At 48.3% G+C, this 25,518-nt stretch overlaps 1 protein-coding gene across 1 annotated transcript in view; it reads left to right on the top strand.

Moving 5' to 3' along the window:
- PRRT1B (proline rich transmembrane protein 1B) overlaps positions 1–24,923 on the top strand; it is a 29,744-nt gene extending 4,821 nt beyond the window's left edge. Inside the window, exons 2-4 of the mRNA XM_042248043.2 lie at positions 19,320–19,783; positions 20,418–20,561; positions 21,973–24,923. Of these exons, the coding sequence (XP_042103977.1) occupies positions 19,320–19,783; positions 20,418–20,561; positions 21,973–22,122 (758 nt within the window). The 3' untranslated portion in view covers positions 22,123–24,923. The remainder of the gene's footprint in view (positions 1–19,319; positions 19,784–20,417; positions 20,562–21,972) is intronic.
- Positions 24,924–25,518: the final 595 nt, after the last annotated feature.

The raw sequence follows: 25,518 nt of genomic DNA, 5'->3' as shown, positions 1-25,518 counted from the left end.
GCTTGATGGTCAAATAGGCTTTGTGTTGGACAGTTTTGCCCAACTGTCGGCTGTTCTAAGTGTTCTGAGCAGATTTAAAGCGGGCTGGTCTAAGACTATGATGTTCTGGAGGTCAGTGTACTAAATACAATTTTTTTTTTCCCCCAAACTGCGTGGCTTGTGGGATCTTAGTTCCTCAACCAGGGATAGAACCCATGTCCTTGGGAGTGAAAGTGCAGAATCCGAATCACTGGACCACCAGGGAATTTCCCTAAATGCATTTTTGACTTTAACAATATTTTCAACTTTTGATGGGTTTATCAGGATACAAACCGCATTGTGAGTCGAGGAAGATCTGTACTCTCAACACTTGGGTGTTTTTTTTTTTTAATATAATTTTATTTTTGTGTTTGTTTATGTTTTGGCCGCATGGGGTCGTCTTGCTAGGAGGGCTTTTCCCTAGAGCAAGGGCTGCTCTTCATTGCGGTGCACAGGCTTCTCACAGCAGTGCCGAGCAGCGGCTCTAGGGTGTGTGGGCTCCAATAGCTGTGGTTCCCGGCTCAGGAGTTATGGTGCATGGGCGGCATGTGGGATCTTCCCAGACAAGGGATTGAACCCGTGTCCAGTGCATTGGCAGGTGGGTCCCTATCCACTGTGCCACCAGGCAAGTCCCCAGCACTTAAAGAAGCCACATTTTAAAGAACCCATACTTATTACCATGCAGTCTGGGGTGGCTGGGTGGGGTGCCTGTGTCTTGAGTGTCTCCTGAGGTTGTAGTCAAGTCATCAGCTAGGATACAGTCACCCCAAGACTCAGCAGAGGCTGAAGGGCTGCCTGCAAACTCACTGACCTGGTTGTCCTCAGGTTTTGGCGCCTCATGGGTGCCTGGCTGTTGGACGAGGGCCTCAGCATCCTGCCGTGTCACGCAGGCCTCTCCTATCATTTCCTCTGGAGTCACCAGAGACACACAGCAACTGGCAAGAAGGCAGGAACTTCTTAAAACTAATCTCAGAAGCAGCCGCATTCCTGCTGCCTTATCTCTTCACTGGAAGTCATGCAGAGGCTTCCCAGGGGGCGCTAGTGGTGGAGAACCCGCCTGCCACTGCAGGAGATGGAGGAGGGGGCAGGTTCTGTCCCTGGGTCAGGAAGGTCCCTGCAGAAGGAAATGGCAGCCCGCTCCAGGATTCCTGCCTGGAGAAGCCCCATGGACAGAGGAGCCTGTGGGCTGCAGTCCATCGGATCGAAAAGAGTCGGACACGAATGAAGGGACTGAGCATGCATTGGGAAACTTCCGTGACGGTCCAGTGGTTAAGAGTCTGCCTTGCAATGTGGGAGACACGGGTTTGATCCCTGGTGGGAAAACTAAGATCTCACGTGCAGCTACTGAGCCTGTGTGCTCTGGAGCCAGTGTGCCACAGAGTTTGTGAGCCACAACGAAAGAATGCCCATGAGGCAACTGTGACCCAATGCATCAGATAAATAAATCAGTGTATGTATATGTATATATGTATTTTTAAGTCACTCAGTGTGATGGACACTCAAGGGGAGAGAATTATGTGTTGGGGGTCAGGGGTCACAGAGGGTGCCTCCTGCAGACATAGTCCAGCGTATGGACACGGCACAATTGCTTTATCCATTCATCGGTTGTGGGCTCTTGGTTGTTTCCAGTTTGGGTCTATTGCAAACAGAGTTTTCTGTAAACATTTGTGTGGTCATACTTGTATTTGTCTTGAGTAAATACCTAGGAGTGGAATAGCTGAATCTTAATGGTGTATGTGCCTTTAACTTTTTAAGAAATTGTCAAACTGTTTCCCAAAGTGGTTGTTACTGTTTTATTTTCCTATTTGCAGCCTTTGAAAGTTTCCATTCAGTTCAGTTCAGTTGCTCAGTCGTGTCCGACTCTTTGCGACCCCATGAATCGCAGCACGCCAGGCCTCCCTGTCCATCACCAACTCCGGGAGTTCACTCAGACTCACGTCCATCGAGTCTGTGATGCCATCCTACATATTTGCTACAGCTTGCTAAGGTCAAGTTGGTTGGTTCTGTTTTTTTAATTTTAGCTATCCTAATGGGTGGTGATAGCTCGTGGCTTTAACTGGCATTTCTAATTTTTAAAATAATTTTACTCATTTGGCTGTGCTGGGTCTTCGCTGCTGCGGGGGTGTTCCCCTAGTTGTGACGAGCGGGAGCGACTCTCTAGCGGCGTGCGGGCTCCTCGTTGCGGTGGCTTCAGGCTCCGGGCGCTTGGACTTGAGTATCTGTGGCTCGTGGGCTCAGCAGTTGCAGCTCCCAGGCTCGGAAGCACAGATCCAGTAGTTGTAGCTTAGTTGCCCCATGGCATTTGGGATCTTCCCAGATCAGGGATTGAACCTTTGTCTCCCGCATTCTTAACCAGTGAGACACCAGGGAAAGCCGGCATTTCTCATTTTGATGGCATTGCTGATGACTAAGGGCACAGAGCATCTTTTTATGTGCTTATCGGGCATTTGAATGTCTGCTTGGAAGTGTTTACAAGTATTTTGTCCGCTTTCTTATCTGGACATTTGCCTTATTATTGAGTTTGAGTTCTTTATACAGTGTTGATACAACCCTTTGTCTGATGTGTTAAATTTTCTTCCACTCAGTGGCTTGCCTTTGTAATTCTTCAGTTCAGTCGTTCAGTCGTGTCCGACTCTCTGTGACCCCGTGGACTGCAGCACGCCAGGCCTCCCTGTCCATCACCAACTCCCTGAGTTTACTCAAACTCATGTCGATTGAGTTGGTGATGCCATCCAACCATCTCATCCATGTTGTCCCCTTCTCCTCCTGCCTTCAATCTTTCCCAGCATCAGGGTCTTTTCAAATGAGTCAGCTCTCTGCATCAGGTGGCCAGAGTATTATAGTTCTTGGTGATGTCTTTTAAAGAAATATGTATTTGGCTGCGTGTGGTCTTGGCTGGGGCCTGCAGCATCTTGCACTGTGGCACACGGACTTTCTAGTTGTGGCGCGTGGGATCTTAGTTTGCCCCACCAGGGATGGAGTCTGTATCCCCCGCACTGCAGGGTGGATTCTTAACCACTGGACGCCCAGGGACGTCTCTGCATCTCTCGCCTTGATGTGTTCTTTCTTCACGGTCACCCCGTTCAGAATCACTTTTCCGTGTGCCTCGTGACTGTATTTTTGGTCCATGAATTCTTTAAGGTGTATTATTTAATTTTCAGATAGTTGATGTTTTCCTGGACACTTCATTAGTACTGGTTTCTAATTCTCTTGTGGTCAGTGAATGCAGTTGGGACGATTTCAGTTCCTTTAACATTGCTTTGCTTTATGGCCCAGTACGTGGTCTGCCTCGGTAAATACACGTTGTGTTCTGAGAACGGTATCTGCAATTGCTGCGTAGAGTATTCTGTAAACATCTGCTGGATCAAGAGGCTTCACAGTGTTGTTCGGATTGTCCGCGTGCTGACTGATTCTGTCTGGTTCTGTCAGCTGGTGGATGAAGGTATTAACGTCTTCTATAACAGTGCCTCTTGCGTGTTTCTCTCTAACTCTGCCAACTTCTGTTTCGTGTAATTGGAGCTCTGCTATTAGATAGAGGTGCATTTATAATTGTCAATGTCCTCCTGGTAAATTATTCCTTTTATTATTAGTGTTTCTCTTTATGGCTGGTAATACATTGTTTGTTTGTTTTGGCCACACCTCGCAGCTTGTGAGATCTTGGCTCCCCAACCAGGGACTGAACCCAGGCCCATGGCAGTGAAAACACCAAGTCCTAACCACGGGACCACCAGAGAGCCACCCGGTGGTATTCTCGGTCTGTTTAATCTGATCACAAGAGCCCGTTGCAGCCTTTTTTGCTTACTTTGTATGGCCTATCTTTCCCATTTATCACTTCTGTGTATTCTAAGTGTTGTCTGTTGTCACTTGCTTGTAGGTCTTGGTTTTTATTTGTTACGTCAATCTCTGATTTTTAATTGGAAAGTTGAGACCAGCATTTATTATAATTATGGATATGTTTTTAAATTATTGATATGATGTGTGTTGGTTGCTCGATTGTGCCCAACTCTTTGAGACCCTGTGGACTGTAGCCCCCCAGGCTCCTCTGTCCATGGATGGAATTCTCCAGGCCAAAATACTGGTGTGGGTTGCCATTCCCTTCTCCAGGGGATCTTCCTGACCCAGGGATCAAACTCAGGTCCCCCGCATCGCAGGCGGAGCCTTTACCTTCTGAGCCACCAGGGAAGCCCATTGATATGATGCTTAAGGCTAGTTTTATTGTTTCCACTTTGTCGCCTCTGTCGTGTTCCCCTGGTTTCTACCCCCTTCACTCCTGTGCTGTGCCCACTTCCCAGCTTTGTTGGGTATTAATTTGAATATTTTTTTAGCATTCCATTTTAATTTATCTCTTGGTGTTTTTGCTGCATAGTTTCTGGTTATTTTTTTTTAGTGGTTGTGCTGTTCCAACCAGGGTTCTTGGCCTCCTTCGTCAGTGAAATTGATCAGAGGTCAGACACAAAATTCAGGCGAGGCTTTATTGAGGGCCCTGCTGCGGCAGGGGTTGGGGAGTGAGAGCAAGTAACAGGTTCCCTTGCTTGCTCACTTGCTGAAGAGGCGGAGCAAGCTGGTTCCTTATATGGGGTGAGGGTAGGGGTGTCCGGGGGTCCGGCTGGAGCAGTGGCTCAGGTGGCTTGCCCACTCCTTAGGTGGTCGTGTGTGCAGAGGGTGTGCACAGGACCATGCTTCTGCTCCCAGCCCTGCTCCCCAGGCTCTTGGAAACTGGCAGTTGGGTTATTTGTTTGTTTTTAATCTCTTTGTATCTTTTTGTCCAGAATTTGCCCTAACCGCACATGCATGCAGTTATTTTTAGTCCCATAGGGACTCTTTGTATTTTGTTGTTGGAGGAGAGGTATGTCCAGGTACAAGCATTGAAGCAAAGGGTTCCAGGTTCCAAGCCTGTCTCAGGTCTAAGGATTAAAATACATACCTAACTTCTTACAGTCTCCTTAGAATTAGTATTGTATCACTTTCAGTAAGGTGTAGAAGCTTGTTAATTTATAGATCTCTTTCCCTTCATCTCCATGAATTAAGCTTTTATAACTTTTCCAGGCAAGAGTACTGGCGTGGGTTGCCATTTCCTTCTCCAGAGGATCTTCCCAACCCAGGGGTCGAACCTGGGTCTCCCGCATTGTAGGGAGATGCTTTATCATCTGAGCCACCAGGGAAGACTTTATAACTTTAGTAAGTGTTATAGTTTTCATGTGTACACATTGCAAACTCATCATAATATGTTATAATTTTGGCTTTCAGGGGATAAGATGGCTGGATGGCATCACTGACTCGATGGATGTGGGTCTGAGTGAACTCTGGGAGATGGTGATGGACAGGGAGGCCTGGCGTGCTGTGATTCATGGGGTCACAAAGAGTCGGACACGACTGAGCGACTGAACTGAACTGATAGTTCTTTCCTTTATTTCTTCAAGTTCACCTCTGGTATTATTTCTTTTCAACCCAAAGAACTTTTTTTTAACCTCTCTGTTACGGAAGGTCTCTGATAAGGAATCCTCTGAGTTTTCTTCCATCTGAGAATGCCTTACTTGCGGTAGGCAGAACTCTAAGGGTGGTGCCTGTGTTTCCCTTCCCTAGTTATTCTGCCAAACACGAGTATAGGTGCTGCTGTGAAGGGATTTTTGCAGATGGAATTAAAGTCCCAAGTCAGTTGATCTTAAAATACAGATTTTTCTGAATGGGTCTGACCCAATCAAATGAGCCCTTTAGACGCAGAGATCTCTCTCTACCTGGTAGCAGAAGGGAAGACAGGGAGTTCTGAAGCAAGAGAAGGCTCTGATGTGCATTCCTGGCTTTAAAGATCGAGATGGTCGTCTGGGAAGGGTGGCAGGCAGCCTCCAGGAACAGACCCTCAGAGCCGCGGAGCTAGAATTTCCAACAACCAGAATGAATTTGGAGGTAGATTCTTCCTTCCAGGCCCATTCCACGTAACACCTTGATGAAGACCCTGAGTTGAGTCAGCCTGCACTTCTGACCTACAGAGTGTGAGCCAGGACATGAGTGTTTGGTAGTTTTTCTCCATTTGAAAAAGCTGTGAAATGTACATATCATAAAATGTATCATCTTAACAACTTTTCACTGTACAGTTCAGTGGTACTAAATGCCTTTACATTATTGTGTAACCATTACCGCCATCCACCTTCATATTTTCTTTCATCTTTCCAAACTGAAACTCGTCCCCATGAAATAGTAGCTCTCCTCCTCACCCCTCTTCCCCGGTTCCTGGTAACCACCATCCCCCTTTCTAAGTCTGGTCAGAAAATGAAGATCATGGCATCTGGTCCCATCACTTCATGGGAAATAGATGGAGAAACAGTGTCAGACTTTATTTTCTGGGGCTCTGAAATCACTGCAGATGGTGACTGCAGCCATGAAATTAAAAGACGCTTACTCCTTGGAAAGAAGGTTATGACCAACCTAGACAGCATATTCAAAAGCAGAGACATTACTTTGCCAACAAAGGTCTGTCTAATCAAGGCTATGGTTTTCCTGTGGCCATGTATGGATGTGAGAGTTGGGCTGTGAAGAAAGCTGAGCGCGGAAGAATTGATGCTTTTGAACTGTGGTGTTGGAGAAGACACTTGATTGTCCCTTGGACTGCAAGGAGATCCAACCAGTCCATTCTAAAGGAGATCAGCCCTGGGATTTCTTTAGAAGGAATGATGCTAAAGCTGAAACTCTAGTACTTTGGCTACCTCATGCGAAGAGTTGACTCATTGGAAAAGACTCTGATGCTGGGAGGGATTGGGGGCAGGAGGAGAAGGGGGAGACAGAGGATGAGATGGCTGGATGGCATCACTGACTCGATGGACGTGAGTCTGAGTGAACTCCAGGGGTTGGTGATGGACAGGGAGGCCTGGTGTGCTGCGATTCATGGGGTTGCAAAGAGTCAGACATGACTGAGCAATTGAGCTGGACTGAAGGACCTCAGACGGTGGAGTCTTTTTGTGACTGGCTTATTTTACTTAGAATAATGTCCTTAAGTCTCTTCCATGTTGTCAGAATTTCCTTCCTTTTAAAGGCTGAGTGACGCTCCACTGTGGGGATAAGCTGCACTTTGCCCATTCATAGGTCGGTAGACCCTTGGGCTCCGCCTTTCAGTCTTGTGACCGGGGCTGCTGTGAACGTGGGTGCATAAACATCTCTCCCCTGCTCTCAGTTCTTCTGGGTGTGTCCCCGGAAGTGGAATTATTGGCTCCTGTGGAAATTGCTTATTTTCTTTTTGGTTGCATTGCACGGCTTGTGGGATCTTAGTTTCCCAACCAGGGATTGGACCAGGGTCACAGCAGTGAAAAATGCCAAGTCCCAACGACTGGACCACCAGGAAGTTCTCTGGAAATGTGTACGTTTTTGAGGAATTGGCGTGTTTTCCACAGTGGCTGCACCGTCTCACATTCCCACTAACAGTGCACAAGGGTTCCAATTTCTCTGCATCCCCGCCTCCGGGTTTCTGTTTTTACGAATGCGGTCATTATCACGGCTGTGAGGTGGACGGGCGTTGTGTGCCGCTGCGTTTATGGAAATTTGCTGTCAGCAATAGAAGAGGCCACGTGCCTCGATCCTGAAGGACATTTCCTTTCGATGTTGATTTCTGGGTTGCAGGTTTTTTCCATCAGCTGTTTAACATGTTGATCCTCAGCTGTCTCTTGACTATCTGTGGAATTCAAACTGTTGTTCCCCTGTATATAATGTAATGGGTCATTTTTCGCCGCCAGCTTTCCAGGCTTTGATGTTAAATCTTTTGGTTTTGAGAATTTGTTGCTATTGTTTTGGCTGTGCTGTGTGGCATATGGGGATCTTTAGTTCCCTGACCAGGGATCAAACCTGCAGCTCCTGTAGTGGAAGCTCAGAGTCCTAACCACTAGACCTCCAGGGAGGTCCCCGAAAAGTTTTATGATGCTGTGTCTAGGGAGTTTTCGCCCACTAAGTGCCTGTTGTGGATATTTAGAGTTTTATGAATTTGTCTTTTATCACATGTCGTGTAGGTAATTAGCCATTATTACTGCAAATGTATTTTTCCCAAAATCTGTCCTGGGACTTGACATGGAGTTAAGACCTTTTCCTGTAACCATAGGCCCCTGAAGCTCTATTCTCTTTTTCCTTAATCTCTGTTTGTTAGATTGGTGCTTCTTCAAACTCACTATTTTTTTCTCCGTCACCTTCATTTTAATATTGACATCAGTGAATTTTAAAAAAAGTTCAGATATTATGTGTTGAAAATTTATTGTGCCTTTTTAAAAAATCCATGTCAAACTTTCTAATTCTTCACTGAGAACTTTTTTCAAGTGTGTTTATCTTTGCTCATGGGGTTTGTTACGACAGTTACTTTCTCTGATAATTTCAACATCTCGGGTAGAGATATGTTGACTATCTTTTCCCTTGAGGACTGGTCACATTCGCCTCATTCTTTGAATGGCGAATGCTTTTTGGGTTGGGTCCTGCACATCACATATATTATGTTGTATAAATTCTCAGTCCTAAAGGAAATCAACCCTGAGTATTCATTGGAAGAAGTGATGCTGAAGCTCCAATACTTTGGTCACCTGATGGGAAGAGCCGACTCATTGGAAGAGACCCTTCAGTCTGGGAAAGATTGACAACAGAGGGTGAGATGGTTGGAGGGCATCACCAACTCAGTGGACATGAGTTTGAGCAAACTCTGGGAGATGGTGAAGGACAGGGAAGCCGGGAGTGTTGCAGTCCACGGGGTTGCAAAGAGTTAGACACGACTTAGCGACTGGACAACAATAAATCCTAAGTCCTGTTATGCCCTGGAAAGTTTATGAAGTTTATGAAGCACTCAACCTAGGTAGTTTCAGATCACTAGTTGATGTACTTTCTATGAGTAGCATTTCCGATCTTGGTCCAGTTTCCTGTTTTTTTTTTTTTTGTTTGTTTTTTTGAGGTCCGATTGACGTTACATTACAGTAGTATCAGGCGTACAATGTAATGATTCAATATCTGTATACACTGTATAATGATCACTGTACGAAGAAAATTGTTTTCTTGTGATGAGAACTTTTAAGAATCAACCCCCTAACTACTTTCAAATATGTTGTTGGTGCAGTTGCTAAGTCATGTCTGACTGTGACCCCATGGACTGCAGTACCCCACGCTTCCCTGTCCTTCACTGTCTCCCGGAGTTTGCTAAAACTCGGGTCCATTGAGCCCATGATGCCATTCAACCATCTCATTCTCTGTCGCCCCTTTCTCCTTCTGCCCTCAATCTTTTCCAGCATCAGGGTCTTTTCCAATGAAAGAGACAGCTCTTTGTATCAGGTGGCCAAAGTATTGGCATTTCAGCTTGAGCATCAGTCCTTTCAATGAATATTCAGGGTTGATTTCCTTTAGGATTGACTGGTTTGATCTTCTTGCTATCCCAGGGATTCTCAAGAGTCTTCTCCAGCATCATATTTCGAAAGCATCAATTCTTTGGTGCTCTGCCTTCTTTATGGTCCAGCTCTCACATTCATACATGACTACTGGAAACACCATAGCTTTGACTATACAGACCTTTGTGGGCAAAGCAACATCTCTGCTTTTTAATATGCTGAGTTTGTCATAGCTTCTTTTCCAAGGATTGATGTCTTTTAATTTCATGGCTGCAGTCACCGTCCACTGTGATTTTGAAGCCCAAGAAAATAAAGTCTGTCACTGTTTCCGTTTTTTCCTCATCTATTTGCCATGAGCTGATGGGACCGGATGGTATGATCTTAGTTTTCTGAATGTAGAGTTTTAAGCCAGCTTTTCCACTCTTTTCTTTCACCCTCCTCTTTAGTTCTTTGCTTTTAGCCATAAGGGTGGTATCGTCTGCATATCTGAGGTTGTTGATATTTCTCCCGGCAATCTTGATTCCAGCTTGTGCTTCATCCTGCCTGGCATTTCTCATGATATACTCTGCATATAGGTTAAATTAGCAGGGTGACAGTATATAGCCTTGACACACACCTTTCCCAATTTTGAACCAGTCTATTATTCCATGTCTGGTTCCAACTGTTGCTTCTTGACCTGCATACAGGTTTCTCAGGAAGCAGGTAAGGTGGTCTGGTATTCCCATCTCTTTAAGAATTTTCCACAGTTTATTGGTCCACACAGTCAAAGGCTTTAGCCTAGTCAATGAAGCAGAAGTAGATGTTTTTCTGGAATTCCCTTGCTTTCTCTGTGATCGAGTGGATGTTGACAGTTTGATCTCTGGTTCCTCTGCCTTTTCTAAATCCAGATTATACATCTGGAAGTTCTTGGTTCACATACTGTTGAAGCCTAGCTTGAAGGATTTTGAGCATTACCTTGCTAGATGTGAAATGCGCTCAGTTGTGTGGTAGTTTGAATATTCTTTGGCATTGCCCTTCTTTGGGGTTGGAATGAAAACTGACTGTTTGCAGTCTTGTGGCCATTGCTGAGTTCCAAATTTGCTAGCATATTGAGTGCAGCATTTTAACAGCATCATCTTTTATGATTTGAAATAGCTCAGCTGGAATTTCATCACCCTCACTAAAGCTTCTGAGGCCTACTTGACTTCGCATTCCAGGATGTCTGGCTGTAGGTGAGTGGCCACACCATGGTGGTTATCTAGGTCATGAAGATGTTTTTTGTATAGTTCTTCTGTGTATTCTTGCCACCTCTTCTTTATCTCTTCTGCTTCTGTTAGATCCTTGCCATTTCTGTCCTCTATTGAGCCCATCTTTGTATGAAATGTTCCCTTGGTATCTCCAATTTCCTTGCAAAGATCTCTAGTCTTTCCCATTCTGTTGTTTTCCTCTATTTCTTTGCATTGTTCACTTAAGAAGGCTTTCTTATCTCTCCCTGCTATTCTCTGGGACCCTGCATTCAGTTGTGTATATCTTTCCCTTTTTCCTTTACAGTATTATTAGAGATTCACCATGCTATACACTACATCTCCAGGACTTACTTGTTTTATAACTGAGTTTATACCTTTTGACCCCCTCCACTGATTTTGCCCACCCCCATCCATTTCAGACAACCACCGATCTGTTCTCTGTATCCATGAACTCGGGTTTGTTTTTTCCCGATTCCACATGTGAGTGAGGTCGTGCACTATTTCTCTTTCTCTGTCTGACTTATTTCACTTGACATAATACTCTCAAGGTCCATCCACATTATTGCACATGGAAACTCCAGTACTTTGGCCACCTCATGTGAAGAGTTGACTCATTGGAAAAGACTCTGATGCTGGGAAGGAGTGGGGGCAGGAGGAGAAGGGGATGACAGAGGATGAGATGGCTGGATGGCATCACCGACTCGATGGACGTGAGTCTGCGTGAACTCCAGGAGTTGGTGATGGACAGGGAGGCCTGGCGTGCTGCGATTCATGGGGTCGCAGAATCAGACACGACTGAGCGACTGAACTGAACTGAACTGAATATTTCATTCTTTTTTAGTGGCTGAATAATATTGTAAGTGTGTATAACATATTTCAAGGCAAGATTTTTGTTAATATGTGTATACACACACACCATTTTCTTTCTCTGTTCATCCACCAGTGGACACTTAGCTGATCTTAACTACTGAAAATAACGCTGCAGTGAACATGGTGAATGCATATAGCCTTTTGAGTTAGTGGATTTTTTTTCCTTTAAAGACCCAGGTTGGAATTGCTGAGTCATACCGTAGTTCTTGGCTTCCCTGGTGCCTCAGTCGGTACAGAGTCTGCCTGCAACGTGGGAGACCTGGGTTTGACCCCTGGGTTGCGAAGATCCCCTGGAGAAGAGAAAGGCTACCCACTCCAGTATTCTTGCCTGGAGAATCCCATGGACAGAGGAGCCTGGGGGGCTACAGTCCATAGGGTCACAAAGAGTCGGACACGACTGCGTGACTTTTTTTTTTTTTTTTTACAGTAGTTCTATTTGTAATGTTTTTCAGGACCCTCTATACTGTTTCCCATGGTGTCCACACCAGTCTACACTCCCACCAATAGCGTGCGCACAAGGCTCTTCTTTTTTCCACTCCTCACCAACACTCTTTCTTTCTTTGCTTTTTGATCACAGCCATTCTAACAGGTGTGAGGTGATAGCACATTGTGGTTTTGATTTGCATTTCCCTGATTGAGCATCTTTTCAAGGTACCTTTTTGGCCCTCTGTATGTCTTTGGAAAATGTCTGCTCAGATCTTCTGCCCGATTTTTAATTGTAGGTTTATTTTTTGCTATTGAATTATATGAGTTTTAAAAAATATACTTTGGATATCAACCCATGTAAAATACATGATTTGCAAATATCTTCTCCTATTCAGTAGGTTGCCAGTTCACTTTGTGGACGGTTTTCCCTGATGTGCGGAAACTTGTTTGATGTTGTTCCAACTTGTGTTGTGGCTTTAGTTGGCTTTGCTTTTGGCTTCAAGGGGACCTCCCTGGTGGCTCAGATGGTGAAGCGTCTGCCTACAATGCGGGAGACCCATGTTCAATCCCTGGGTCAGGAAGATCTCCTGGAGAAGAAAATGGCACCCCACTCCAGTATTCTTGCCTGGAAAATCCCATGGACAGAGGAGTCTGGTAGGCTATAGTCCATGGGGTCACAAAGAGTCAGACATGACTGAGTGACTTCACTCACTTGGCTTCAAATCTAAAAAGAAAGTCATTGTCAAGACTAATATCAAGACGCTTACTGCCTATGTTTTCTTTGGGGAATGTTATGGTTTCAGGTCTTACATTCAAGTCTTTAATCCATTTTGAGTTAAATTTGGGGTATTGTGTTCGTTTATGGGTGTGGTGTAGTGGGCAGAATGCGTTGTTGAATCTTGTTAATATTTCCTTGTTGAGGATTCTTACATCTGCGTTTATCAGGGGCACTGGTTTGCATTTTTCTTGTGGCATCTTTTTCTGATTTTGGTATCAAGGTAATGTTGGCTTCATAAAATGAGTTTGGAAATATTTTCTCCTCTCTTTTAGTTGTTCATATAGTTTGAGGGTTGGTATTAATTCTTTGGGTGTTTGGTAGCCATCTGGTCTTAGAGTCCTATTTGTTGCAAGGGTTTTGATGACTGATTCTCTTTAGTAATCAGTCTGCTCAGGTTTTTTTTCTTCATGATTCAGGGTGGAGCGCTGTGTGTCTAGGAATTTAATTTGGCTTCTAGGTTCTCAGATTTGTTGGCATGTAATTTTTCATGGTAGTCTGTCAGGAGCCACTGTATTTCTGTGGTATTGGTGGTAAACGTGTCCTCTTTCACTTTTAATTTTGTTTGAATCTTCTTTTTTTCCTTAGTCTAGCTAAATATTTGTCCATTTGGTTCATCTTTTCAAAGAAGCAGCTTTTCGTTTTATTAATATTTTCTGTTTTTAATCTCTGCTTCTACTCTGATCTTTGTTATTCCCTAACTTCTACTAGCCTTGGGCTTCATTTGTTCTTGTTCCTTGAGGTGTAAATGTAGAATATTTATGAGATTTCTGATGTTGTATAGGCATTTATTTTTATGAGCTTTGCTGCAGCTCAAGTTTTGGTCTGTTCTATCCATTTTCATTTGTCGGAAGGTATTTAAAAATTTTTTTTCTTTTGATTTCTTCTTTGACCCATTGGTTGCTCAATAGCATGTTGTTTGATCTCTGTGAATTTTCCAGTTTTCTTCCCATAATTGATTTCTTGTTGGCAAAGGTGCTTGATGTGATTTCAACCTTCTAAAGTTTAGAAAGGCTTACTTTGTAGCCTACTAGGCAATGGCAACCCACTCCAATACTCTTGCCTGGAAAATCCCAGGGACAGAGGAGCCTGGTGGGCTGCAGTCCATGGGGTCGCTAAGAGTCAGGCACAACTGAGCGACTTCACTTTCACTTTTCACTCTCATGCATTGGAGAAGGAAATGGCAACCCACTCCAGTGTTCTTGCCTGGAGAATCCCAGGGACAGTGGAGCCTGATAGGCTGCCGTCTATGGGGTCGCAGAGTCAGATACAACTGAAGCGACTTAGCAGCAGCAGCATGAACTATCCTGAAGGATGTTCCATATACACTTGAGAATATGTATTCTGTTTATTTTGGATATATATTCTGTATATATGTGTTTGAGTTTATCTGGTCTAACATGTCCTTTAAGGTTGCTGTTTCCTAATTTTTTTTTAAATCTGGCTGATTTATCCATTCATGTAAGGTGGATATCAAGGTTCCCTATTATTGTATTGCTATCAATTTCTTTCTTTAGGTCTGTTATTATTTGCTTTTATACTCAGGCACTCCTATGTTGTGTTCAAGGCAAACTGAAAGTGGTCAAACAGGAGATGGCAAGAGTGAATGTCGACATTCTAGGAATCAGCAAACTAAAATGGACTGGAATGGGTGAATTTAACTCAGATGACCATTACATCTACTACTGCAGGCAGGAATCCCTTAGAAGAAATGGAGTAGCCATCATGGTCAACAAAAGAGTCCGAAATGTAGTACTTGGATGCAATCTCAAAAACGACAGAATGACCTCTGTTCGTTTCCAAGGCAAACCATTCAATATCACAGTAATGCAAGTCTATGCCCCAACCAGTGACGCTGAAGAAGCTGAAGTTGAACGGTTCTATGAAGACCTACAAGACATTTTAGAACTAACACCCAAAAAAGATGTCCTTTTCATGATAGGGGACTGGAATGCAAAAGTAGGAAGTCAAGAAACACCTGGAGTAACAGGCAAATTTGGCCTTGGAATGCGGAATGAAGCAGGGCAAAGGCTAATAGAGTTTTGCCAAGAAAATGCACTGGTCATAGCAAACACCCTCTTCCAACAACACAAGAGAAGACTCTACACATGGACATCACCAGATGGTCAACACCGTAATCAGACTGATTATATTCTTTGCAGCCAAAGTTGGAGAAGCTCTATACAGTCAACAAAAACAAGACCAGGAGCTGACTGTGGCTCAGATCATGAACTCCTTATTGCCAAATTCAGACTTAAATTGAAGAACGTAGAGAAAACCACTAGACCATTCATGTATGACCTAAATCAAATCCCTTATGATTCTACAGTGGAAGTGAGAAATAGATTTAAGAGATTAGATCTGATAGATAGAGTGCCTGATGAACTATGGACGGAGGTTCGTGACATTGTACAGGAGACAGGGATCAAGACCATCTCATGGAAAAGAAATGCAAAGAAGCAAAATGGCCGTCTGGGGAGGCCTTACAAATAGCTGTGAAAAGAAGAGAAGTGAAAAGAAAAGGAGGAAAGGAAAGGTATAAGCATCTGAATGCAGAGTTCCAAAGAATAGCAAGAAGAGATAAGAAAGCCTTCCTAACAACAGAATGGGGAAGACTAGAGATCTCTTCAAGAAAATTAGAGATACCAAGGGAACATTTCATGCAAAGATGGGCTCAACAAAGGACAGAAATGGTATGGACCTAACAGAAGCAGAAGATATTAAGAAGAGGTGGCAAGAATACATGGAAGAACTGTACAAAAGGATCTTCACGACCCAGATAATCATGATGGTGTGATCACTCACCTAGAGTCAGATATCTTGGAATGTGAAGTCAAGTGGGCCTTAGGAAGCATCACTATGAACAAAGCTAGTGGAGGTGATGGAATTCCAGTTGAGCTGTTTCAAATTCTGAAAGATGATGCTGTGAAAGTGCTGCACTCAATATGCCAGCAAATCTGGAAAACTCAGCAGTGGCCACAGGACTGGAAAAGGTCAGTTTTCATTCCAATCCCAACAAAAGGCAATGCCAAAGAATGCTCAAACTACCACACAATTGCACTCATCTCACATGCTAGTAAAGTAATGCTCAAAATTCTCCAAGCCAGGCTTCAGCAATACGTGAACCGTGAATTTCCAGATGTTCAAGCTGGTTTTCGAAAAGGCAGAGGAACCAGAGATCAAATTGCCAACATCCGCTGGATCATGGAAAAAGCAAGAGAGTTCCAGAAAAACATCTATTTCTGCTTTATTGACTATGCCAAAGCCTTTGACTGTGTAGATCACAATAAACTTGGAAAATTCTGAAAGAGATGGGAATACCAGACCACCTGACCTGCCCCTTGAGAAACTTATATGCAGGTCAGGAAGCAATGGTTAGAACTGGACATGGAACAACAGACTGGTTCCAAGTAGGAAAAGGAGTACGTCAAGGCTGTATATTGTCACCCTGCTTATTTAACTTCTATGCAGAGTACATCATGAGAAACGCTGGGCTGGAAGAAGCACAAGCTGGAATCAAGTTTGCCAGGAGAAATATCAATAACCTCAGATATGCAGATGACACCACCCTTATGGCAGAAAGTGAAGAGGAGCTAAAAAGCCTCTTGATGAAAGTGAAAGAGGAGAGTGAAAAAGTTGGCTTAAAGTTCAACATTCAGAAAACAAAGATCATGGCATCTGGTCCCATCACTTCATGGGAAATAGATGGGGAAACAGTGGAAACAGTGTCAGACTTTATTTTTGGGGGCTCCCAAATCACTGCAGATGGTGACTGCAGCCATGAAATTAAAAGATGCTTACTCCTTGGAAAGAAAGTTATGACCAACCTAGATAGCATATTGAAAAGCAGAGACATTACTTTGCCAACAAAGGTCCGTCTAGTCAAGGCTATGGTTTTTCCAGTGGTCATGTATGGATGTGAGAGTTGGACTGTGAAGAAGGCTGAGTGCCGAAGAATTGATGCTTTTGAACTATGGTGTTGGAGAAGACTCTTGAGAGTCCCTTGGACTACAAGGGAGATCCAACCAGTCCATTCTAAAGGAGATCAGCCCTGGGATTTCTTTGGAAGGAATGATGCTAAAGCTGAAACTCCAGTACTTTGGCCACCTCATGTGAAGAGTTGACTCATTGGAAAAGACTCTGATGCTGGGAGGGATTTGCGGCAGGAGGAGAAGGGGACGACAGAGGATGAGATGGCTGGATGGCATCACAGACTCGATGGACATGAGTCTGAGTGAACTCCAGGAGTTGGTGATGGACAGGGAGGCCTGGCGTGCTGCGATTCATGGGGTTGCAAAGAGTCGGACACGACTGAGCGACTGAACTGAACTGATGTTCACTGATATATACTCACAAATGTTATATCTTCTTGTTGGATTTGAGCCCTTTGTCATTTTGTAATACCTTCTCTGTCTCTTATTGCAGTTTTTGTTTCACAGTCTCTGTTGTATAAGCGTAGCTGCCTCAGGCTTTTAGGTTTCCTTTTGTGTTGAATGTTTTTCTGTTCTTTTCTGGTCTATGTGTGTGGTCTGCAGACTCACACCTGCAGTGAGTCTCTTATACACAGAATATCTTGTCTCTCTATCCATTCTGCCGCTCCATGTCTTTCGGAAAAGTTAGTCTATTTAAAGTAATTGCTAGGCATGCACTAATTTGCGATTTTGTTCATTGTTTTCTGGCTCTTTTTCTGGTCCAGGTTCTAAGGTCTTCCTTATGCAGGTCTGGATCTGTCCCCTGCACATGCATCTTGAGGGCGAGTCTAGGGCTGGTGTGGATCCATTCTAAGATGACTGACCGTTCCTAGATGTGAGATTCTCAGGAGTAAACCCAAGGACGTCCTGGGCAAGCTGATACACATTGGTCACCCCAGTTCACACACAGAACTAGGGGACTCAGAACCCATCTGAAGGTACTTCTCTAGGATTTCCCTACCCTCTCCCTTCTGCAGGGGGCCCTCTCCTGGTTCCTCTGGCCAGAATGACCGAGTTTATCATGGAGTTTTAGCTGTCCGGTCATGTGGTTCTGGGGCTGGAGCTTTGAGCTTCGAACGAAATGAGAGGGGAAAACAGGCAGTTCACCCCTTTATAGTCACTTCTGTGTTTTGACTACACTCTGCTTTTGTCCACTTTTCAGGGTCTTTTGTATTTTGTTTGGCATTTTTAGATCAGCAGGAGAGAGAGGCTTTTTAAAACTGGTAGTAAGATTTACCGTCTGAACCGTTTATAAGTGTACAGTTCAGGGGCATTCACGGTATTGTGCAGCCGTCATCATCACCTCCCTCCAGAACGCTTTCATCCTCCCAGATGGAACTGTCCCCACTGATACCCGAACTTCTCATCCCCCCAGCCCCTGGTAATGTTGAAAGATGCAGGTTTTTAAAGCCAGTGTTTGTAAGATGTTTATTAATGTTCTGTTGGCCAAAGCAAGTCACATGGCCAAGTCCAGCCTGAAGGGGATAGAGAAACGGGAGGCGCGGCCCGGGTGGCCATGTGTTGTGGAAGCAAGAGCACCTGCGTGGGTCTCAGGAGAAGCCGTGAGTGAGACCCTGGCTGCTGGGAGCAGGTGGGTGGGAGCCCTCAGGGGCTCAGTACTCCTGTCGTTGGGATCCCTCCCCTAGGGAAACCTGACCTCTGATTTCACCCACCTGCAGTGTGGGCGGTGGGAGTGGGAGGGATGGGGGCAAGGCTAGGGGTGGGAGGGGGATTTCAGCAAGGCCCCCCCACCCTCAGCAGCGCTGTGCAGTTATATGTTTTCTTTCTCTCTCTGCCTTCTATAACCCCTAAAGACAGTCAGGAAATGAACTTCAAAGCCACACCCTGGGATTCCCACCCAGGTCCGGACTGGGAGTGGTGGGGGAGGTCCTGCCCCAGCCCCCTTCCAGCCTGTTCCTCCAGGACCGGAGGCCTGGAGGGGCTCAGCTGGTCAGGACACTCTCAGGGGGTGCAGGGCGCACCTTCAGGACTTGTTGGGACCGGCGGGGGTGCCCACAGTTTATTGAGTGGATGCTGGCGGGCAGGGCCAGGCCTGGAAGGCAGCTGAGAGGCCCCTTCGGGCTGCTGGGTGGGCTCCTCTTCACCCACTGCTGCTTGGGTGCTCCGTTCCCTCCCCCACCCCGTTCACGTCTCTGTTCCTTCTCCGCCTCAGCAGGCTCTTGGCCCTTGATGACCTCCTGGCTCTCCCTGGTCCTCCGGTAGCCAGGGTCCAGTGACTCCAGAGCGGAGAATCTGATTGGCTCAGCCCGTCCTCGCAGGCCAGCCCCCATTGGACGGTGTCTCAGCCTATGAGGGGGCTGCCCTGAGCTGAGGCATCGGCCTTGGTTCCATCTGCTGGGGCATCAGGGCCCTGGGGGCAGGACCACGTCCCCGCAGGTGCAATCGAGGCGGCACGGCCTGCCTTCCATCCCGCTGGCCATCTGTACTGGCTGTGTGGCCGCCAGGAAGGCACGTCCCCTCTCTGAGCCCTGGTTTCCGCGTCCCCTTGTTGCACTCTGGATAGAGCTTCAAGGGTGCAGGCTTGGGGAGGCCTGAGTGCGGGGTTCAGGGCGGGTCAGGGTCGGCACGGTCACTGTGACTCCTCGGAGGGGCTGTGTTCTGAGGCCTGTGAGGAGGACTCCCTCCTGGCCCGGCAGCCTTCTGGGGGCTCGCTGCCTCTGCCGTTTCTTCCTAGGAGCGGACGCGAAAGGGGGCGGCGGCCCCGCAGTCCCTGAGGACCCTGCGCGCCCTGGGCTCCCGCAGCTCCCGCGCCGCCCGCAGCTCCTGGAGGAGGACCGAGCGCCCAGCGAGGAAGTGGCCGCCGCAGACGGAGGGGACGCCGCGGCGCCAGAGGGAGCCCCGGGCGAGCCCCCGGCCGAGGCCTCCGCGGCGCCCCCAGCCCAGGCCCAGGCCGTGGCCGCGGGCGAGGCCCTGCCAATGCCCAAGGCGGCGGCCGGTGGGGTCCCCAACATCGGCTTCGTGGGCGAGCCCCCGCCCTACGCGCCGCCGGACCCCAAGGCCGCGCACCTGCTCTACCCGCCGCCCTTCTCACCGCCGGTGCTCTTCCCGCCCGCGCCGGCCGCCCCGGCCCTGTACCCGCCGCCCGCACCGCTCTTCCCCGCGCCTGCCGCACAGCCGCTCTTCGCGACCTTCCCGGTGGTGAGTCAGCCCGCGGGGACCCCCGTCTCCCCCCAGCCACCCTTGCAGAGGACACAGCTGTGCCCTGGGGGTGCAACAGAAAGGGGCTTCCTCTGCCTACGGAGTAGGCCGAGACTGAGCGGCCTCGCAGGAGCCGGGGGTCATTTGAGCTGGGTTCTGCAGAATGAACAGGAGTGTTCAGGGAGAGGCGAGGAGGAGAGCCCAGCACAGGCGTTGCAGGGTGGCCAAGGCTGGTGCATCCTGGGAGTGAGGGTGGTTGGTCCAACTTATTGAGGAGCGGATAGGAAGAGGTGGGGGTTCCATTGTGAGGGACCCCAGGGCTTTTATTAGGGGATGAGTTGATACAGATTTTTAGAAAAACCCTGGCTGCCTGTGGAGGAGAGCTTTGAGGTCTCTGGCACCTCTCCCCGCCTCGGTGTGGAACACTGGAGGATTCTGGGGGGCTGCGTGACAGGTCGGGGTGCTGAGCGGGCAGGAATGGGGCCTTGCTCCCCGGGCAGCCTGCAGCCTGGCTGGGTGAGGCTGGGAGGTGGCTGGAGTGACAGCGCCATGGCGGTCGCTGACCGCGTCCTCATCCTGGTGTCTGGAGGCTACGGCCCGCTCTCTTACCACGCCATGGCCTCTTCCCCGGCAGTACAACAGCCCCGTGGCAGGCGTGCCAGCCCCAGCCCCGGCAGAACACAGGCCTCTGCCCAAGGACTACATGATGGAGTCTGTGCTGGTGACCCTCTTCTGCTGTCTGCTCACTGGGCTCATCGCCATCGTCTACTCCCATGAGGTAGGAGGGCGTGGGGGGGGGTACCCTGGTGCAGCCTCCAGGCCTGCCGTGCCCAGGTCCCCAGTGTTCCCCCCCACCCCCGAGAAGGCTGGCAGAATTGGGAGATCGGTGCCCAGTTGTCTGGGACCCTGGCCGCCTCCTCTGCTGTCTCTGCCCCTTACCACTCAAGATCTGCTCTAGAAGATTCCACTGAAACAGTTCACACTGGCAGTGTGAATGATTCAGGTCCAGGGGACTGCCCATCCCGTGGGGCTTGTGTTTCAACTTAGATTAAAAAAAAAAAATTTATTTGATTTGGGCTCTGGTGGGTCTTTGCTGTTGCTTGGACTTTCCTGAGTTGCAGGGAGCAGGGGCTTCTCTTGGTTGCGGTGCACGGGCTTCTCTTGTTATGGAGCGCGGGCTCCAGGGCACGCGGTCTTCAGTAGGTACAGCCAGGGGCTCACTAGTTGTGGTTCCCAGGCTCTGGAGCAGTAGTTGTGGCACGGGGGGCCCTGCTTGCTCCATGGCGTGCGGGATCTTCCCAGATCCGGGACCAAACCCACGTCTCCTGCATTGGAAGGCGGATTCTATATCATGGAGCCACCAGGGAGGCAGCAGGGGCTTGTGTGTAATCTGTCCATCTGCTCGTTTATTCTACCCACCCACCTCTGTCTGTCCTTCCCAGCTACCCATCTCTCTATTCACCTGCTACCCACTTTTCCATCCACCATCTGTCTAGTCTCCATCTATTCATCCACCCACCCCGTTCATCTGTTAACGCACCTGTCTGTCCACTCAGCCATCCGCCTGTCTATCCACCATCCACCCACCTGGCATCTCGATTACACCCTTTCTTCTTCCTCCCTCCCCGCCATTCCTGACCTTGGCTCGGCATGAGGCTGTCCTAATAGCAGGAAGGCCCTGGGGCTTCTGTTCAAGGCTGACCCGATGAGAGCCCTGATATTCCCTGGAGGTCAGGCTCCCCAGTTGTAAGCAAGACGGGACGGGCGGGGGGCTGAGTGAGGACCGGGCCCCTCAGAGGTGCGATTCTGCAGGCTGCTGCCTGCTTGTCAGTTCTGGCTCTGCCACCAGCTGCAGGGCCCTGGGGCGGGTCACTTAACTTCTCTGAGCCTTTGTTTGCTCATCTTCAAAGAGGGGCCAATGATGATATCGAACTGGGGGTGGTTGTGCAGATGGTGAGGGACGGGCCTGGAGTGCGGATGTGGGTCAGGCCTGCAGCCAGTGCCCGGGAGCTGGCCGCCACCGCCTTGATCGCTGCTGCCCCTGTGTGAGCCGTGGCCTGGACAAGCCCCCGACCCCCTCGCGGAGTCAGCTGTCCAGTCTGTGCGCTGGGGCCGGGCGGGCTCCGGGGTGTCGCCGGGAGGGAGCACGGGGTCTGGGTCTACTCACTCCTCCTCTGGTCTCGTTGCAGACCCGCGCGGCCCTGGCCCGGGGGGACCTGGCCCAGGCTCAGGAGGCCTCTCGCAAGGCCCGCTCGCTGGTGCTCTTCAGCCTGCTCTTCGGGGTCTTCGTGTCCACCAGCTGGGTTATCTACGTGGTGGTCGCGCTCTACCTGCCTTGAGAGCTGCTAGCTCCCCTGGGGACTCCGGGTCCTTGGCCAGGCTCCTTCTGTGGACTTGAATTCCCGCCGGCGGCCACCTGTCACCTAGAGGGGACCCGGGCGGGAGGCCGGAAGACGGTGGGCTCTGCAGTCCACGGCACCCCTGTGGCCGGGCCTTGGCATCCTGGCCTGAGGGGGCCCCAGTGCCCAGTGGCTCCAGCTGGGGGACGGGGGCCAGCGGCTCCATGCCCAGGCCTTCTCCTGACCCTGAGGGACCAGCGCCCTCCTCTCCTCAGAGTCGCTGGCAAGGACGTTGCCACCTCCGGCCGTCCGTGCCTGCAGGGCCTAGCTGCCCGGCTCTCGCCCTCCCTGTGGGAGCTGAGAGGAGCAGCCTCCCCTCTCCTGGGTTGCTCCTGCCCCACCCGGGAGGCAGCCTCTCTCTCTCCTGCTGACCCTTCGCCCCAAAGCCCAGGCCATGGTGGTCGGTCAGTGGACGCACAGCAACACGCCGGGCGGAGGGTCTCGTGGCTGCTTCGGGAGCGTTGCTGGCCCTGGTCCCTTCAGGGGCTCTGGGGTTCCCCCTCCTGTCCCTCCGGGATGCTGTTCTCTGCCCACACTGCCGTGGTGTCTGACTCGTGCACATGGGCTGGAGCAGGGCAGGAATCTCTATCGGGTCTTTCCTGGCCAAAGGTGACAGCAGAGTGGGGATGTCCACCCGCACGGTGAAGAGGAGGGGACCTCGGCAGAGTCACGAAGGTGGACAGCTCCGGGGGGGCTCTCTGAGCACCCACTGGGTGCCGGTCACCGCCCTGGCACTCGCCAGGACCGGGAACTGAAGCAGGAGCACATCCCGTCTTGACCCTTGGGATGCTCCTGGAGCCTGGGAGATACGGATGCAGAAGAGAGGCAGGACGCTGCGTGGAGCTTGAGAGGTGGCCTCGTTGTCCAGGCCACAGGGCTGGCCCAGATTAAGGCTCTCAAACCCTAAAATGCATGATCGTCATGAAAGAGGGGGAGTAAACGGGATTTAGGGGTCCATAGACGCCGGACGGCCATAGCAACTCCTGTCACTAAACTCTTCTAAGTAAAATCAAAATAGAAATCACGTAGACCAGTGTGCCACTAGCCCGAAAGCCTACAGGAAACACCTGGGATCCTTGTTAAAGTGCGGATCCTCATTCCCTAAGTAGGGCCCTAGATCCTGCAGTTCTCATTTCTGCTCCCAGGTGCCACTGAGGCTGGTAAATTGGACCAACTTTATGTGGTTAAAACCATTAAATCAGGACCAAGCTAAGGACGCCCCCTAGAGTCTCTGCTCAGCACTGTTGTGAGGTTCTAGCTAATGAAACGCAGCAAAAAATGAAATTTGTAGTATGAAAACTAGAAGAGAAAAAATGATGCTCTGGCTAGAATATGCAAGCGCCCATGAAAAATTAGAATAAGAGGACTCAGAAAAGTGATTATAGTAGTCAGTAGCAATATTCAGTTAAAAGTGGAAAAAATGTAAAATTCCACTCAATAGTGATTAAAAAACAGTAAAACTTAGGCATAAATTTAACAGGAAAAAAGAGAACAATTTTTTTAGAAGGAAAGTACATGTGTTATAAGATGCCATACAAGGAGTCTGGGACAGCTAGTGTTTGAAAAAAACAAAACCCCGTGCCTCTAAAAAGAGCAAAGAACAAAGTATCTGCATATAAAGATGTAATATCATAAAATATCTACCTTTCTTAAACAGACTTAATGAAATTCCAACAAGAAAGCTAAGCTTTTAAAACTGACAAAGATGTTTAAAAAATTAATATGGAAGGAAAATGTGCAAAAATTGCTAATTTTTTCAGTTTAATGAGGGAAAACTGTCTTCACCAGATTTTGAAACTTACGATAAAGCTACAGTAAACGTAGAGTGCAGCATGGCTTTGCCACAGAGCTGGAATGGTGAAACATAGAAAGCCCAGGAAACACTCCAGGTGTACGTGGGACAATAATTCCTGGCCCAGAGAGCATTTTAGTTGAGTCAGGGTGGACAGCAAGCAGAGTTGGCTAACTGGTTGGAAAAAAAATGATTCTCCTCCTATTGTATAAATAAATTCCAGATGGGTTACAGAGCTAAGTAGTATGAAATAAAAGTGTACTAATCATATATGAAGCTTAGGGGAGTATTTTTATAATTTCAGGGTGTTAGGCAGTGTGGAAGGGGCGGCCTCCCGCAATCTGGAATACTTTTGAGGAAAAGACTGGTAGCTTTTGAGTTCTGTGTGTTAGGGAAGAACTTACTTAAACCATCGGATGATTTTTACTTATCAGATTGGAAAACGTTAGAAAGATTGATTCCGGAGTTGGTGAAACCTTGACCCTCTCATTTGTTGCTAGGGAGGTGTGCGTTGCTACCCTCTTTGTAGAAAACAGACTATGGTATTTGTTAGCGATACGTGTTCAGTTCAGTCGCTCAGTCGTGTCTGACTCTTTGCGACCCCATGAATGGCAGCACGCCAGGCCTCCCTGTCCATCACCATCTCCCGGAGTTCACTCAGACTCACGTCCATTGAGTCTGTGATGCCATCCAGCCATCTCATCCTCGGTCGTCCCCTTCTCCTGCCCCAATCCCTCCCAGCATCAGTCATCACGTACACGGAGTGACATGTGTACTAGGTATTAATGTGCATGTGCGTGCAGAGACCAGAGTCTGGGAGGGTGTGTTCCAAGCTGCGGAGGGTGACTGCCTTTGGGGAGGGACTGGCACCTGTGCCACACGTCGCTGAAGTTTAAAATGGGGTGTGTTCATGGGTTGTGCAATTAAAAAACAACTGGAAAAAACGCGAGTGCCTTTTGACCCAGTCATTCCAGTTTTGGGATCCTCCAGGGTCGAAGAAGCCATCCATCTGGACAGACACTTGTCAGCGTTGTTACTGAAGGGCCCTGAAGGAGAGCTGGTTGGGGCAACTCTGGAATGAAAGCTCTGATGACACTGGGGCACGTCCTGTTTTGGGGATGTTAAAATACACGTCTTAGCGTCACGGCGGGGTGGCGTTGAGATGTCTGACCTTGGAGAGAGGTGGAGAAAGGCCTTCCTGAGAAGGCTGAGTGTGGACGCGGCCGTCCCCAGGCGGTCCCATCATTTTGCGTTCCCGCCAGCACCTGCTGGGGGTCCCAGTTGCTCCACAAACTCATCAGTCCCTGGTTTTTGTCGATCTGTTACATTTTAGGGCTTCTGGTTATTAAAACTATGGTGATATTTCAGTGTGGCTTTAATCTGCATTTTGCTGACTAATGGGTGATATTGGGCTTTTAATCATGCTCATCAGCTACGATGGTGATCTGATGATGTCTTCAGATATGATGATCGCTTTTAAAATACTATCTATTTTTGGCTGCTCTGGGTCTTCGCTGCTCTTGAGCGGGTGTTCTCTAGTTGCG

This window comes from Ovis aries, chromosome 3, assembly GCF_016772045.2.
Source record: "Ovis aries strain OAR_USU_Benz2616 breed Rambouillet chromosome 3, ARS-UI_Ramb_v3.0, whole genome shotgun sequence".
NCBI lineage: Eukaryota > Metazoa > Chordata > Mammalia > Artiodactyla > Bovidae > Ovis > Ovis aries.
Note: the sequence above shows the minus strand (reverse complement) of the source record. Positions and strands in the feature narration are given on the sequence as shown.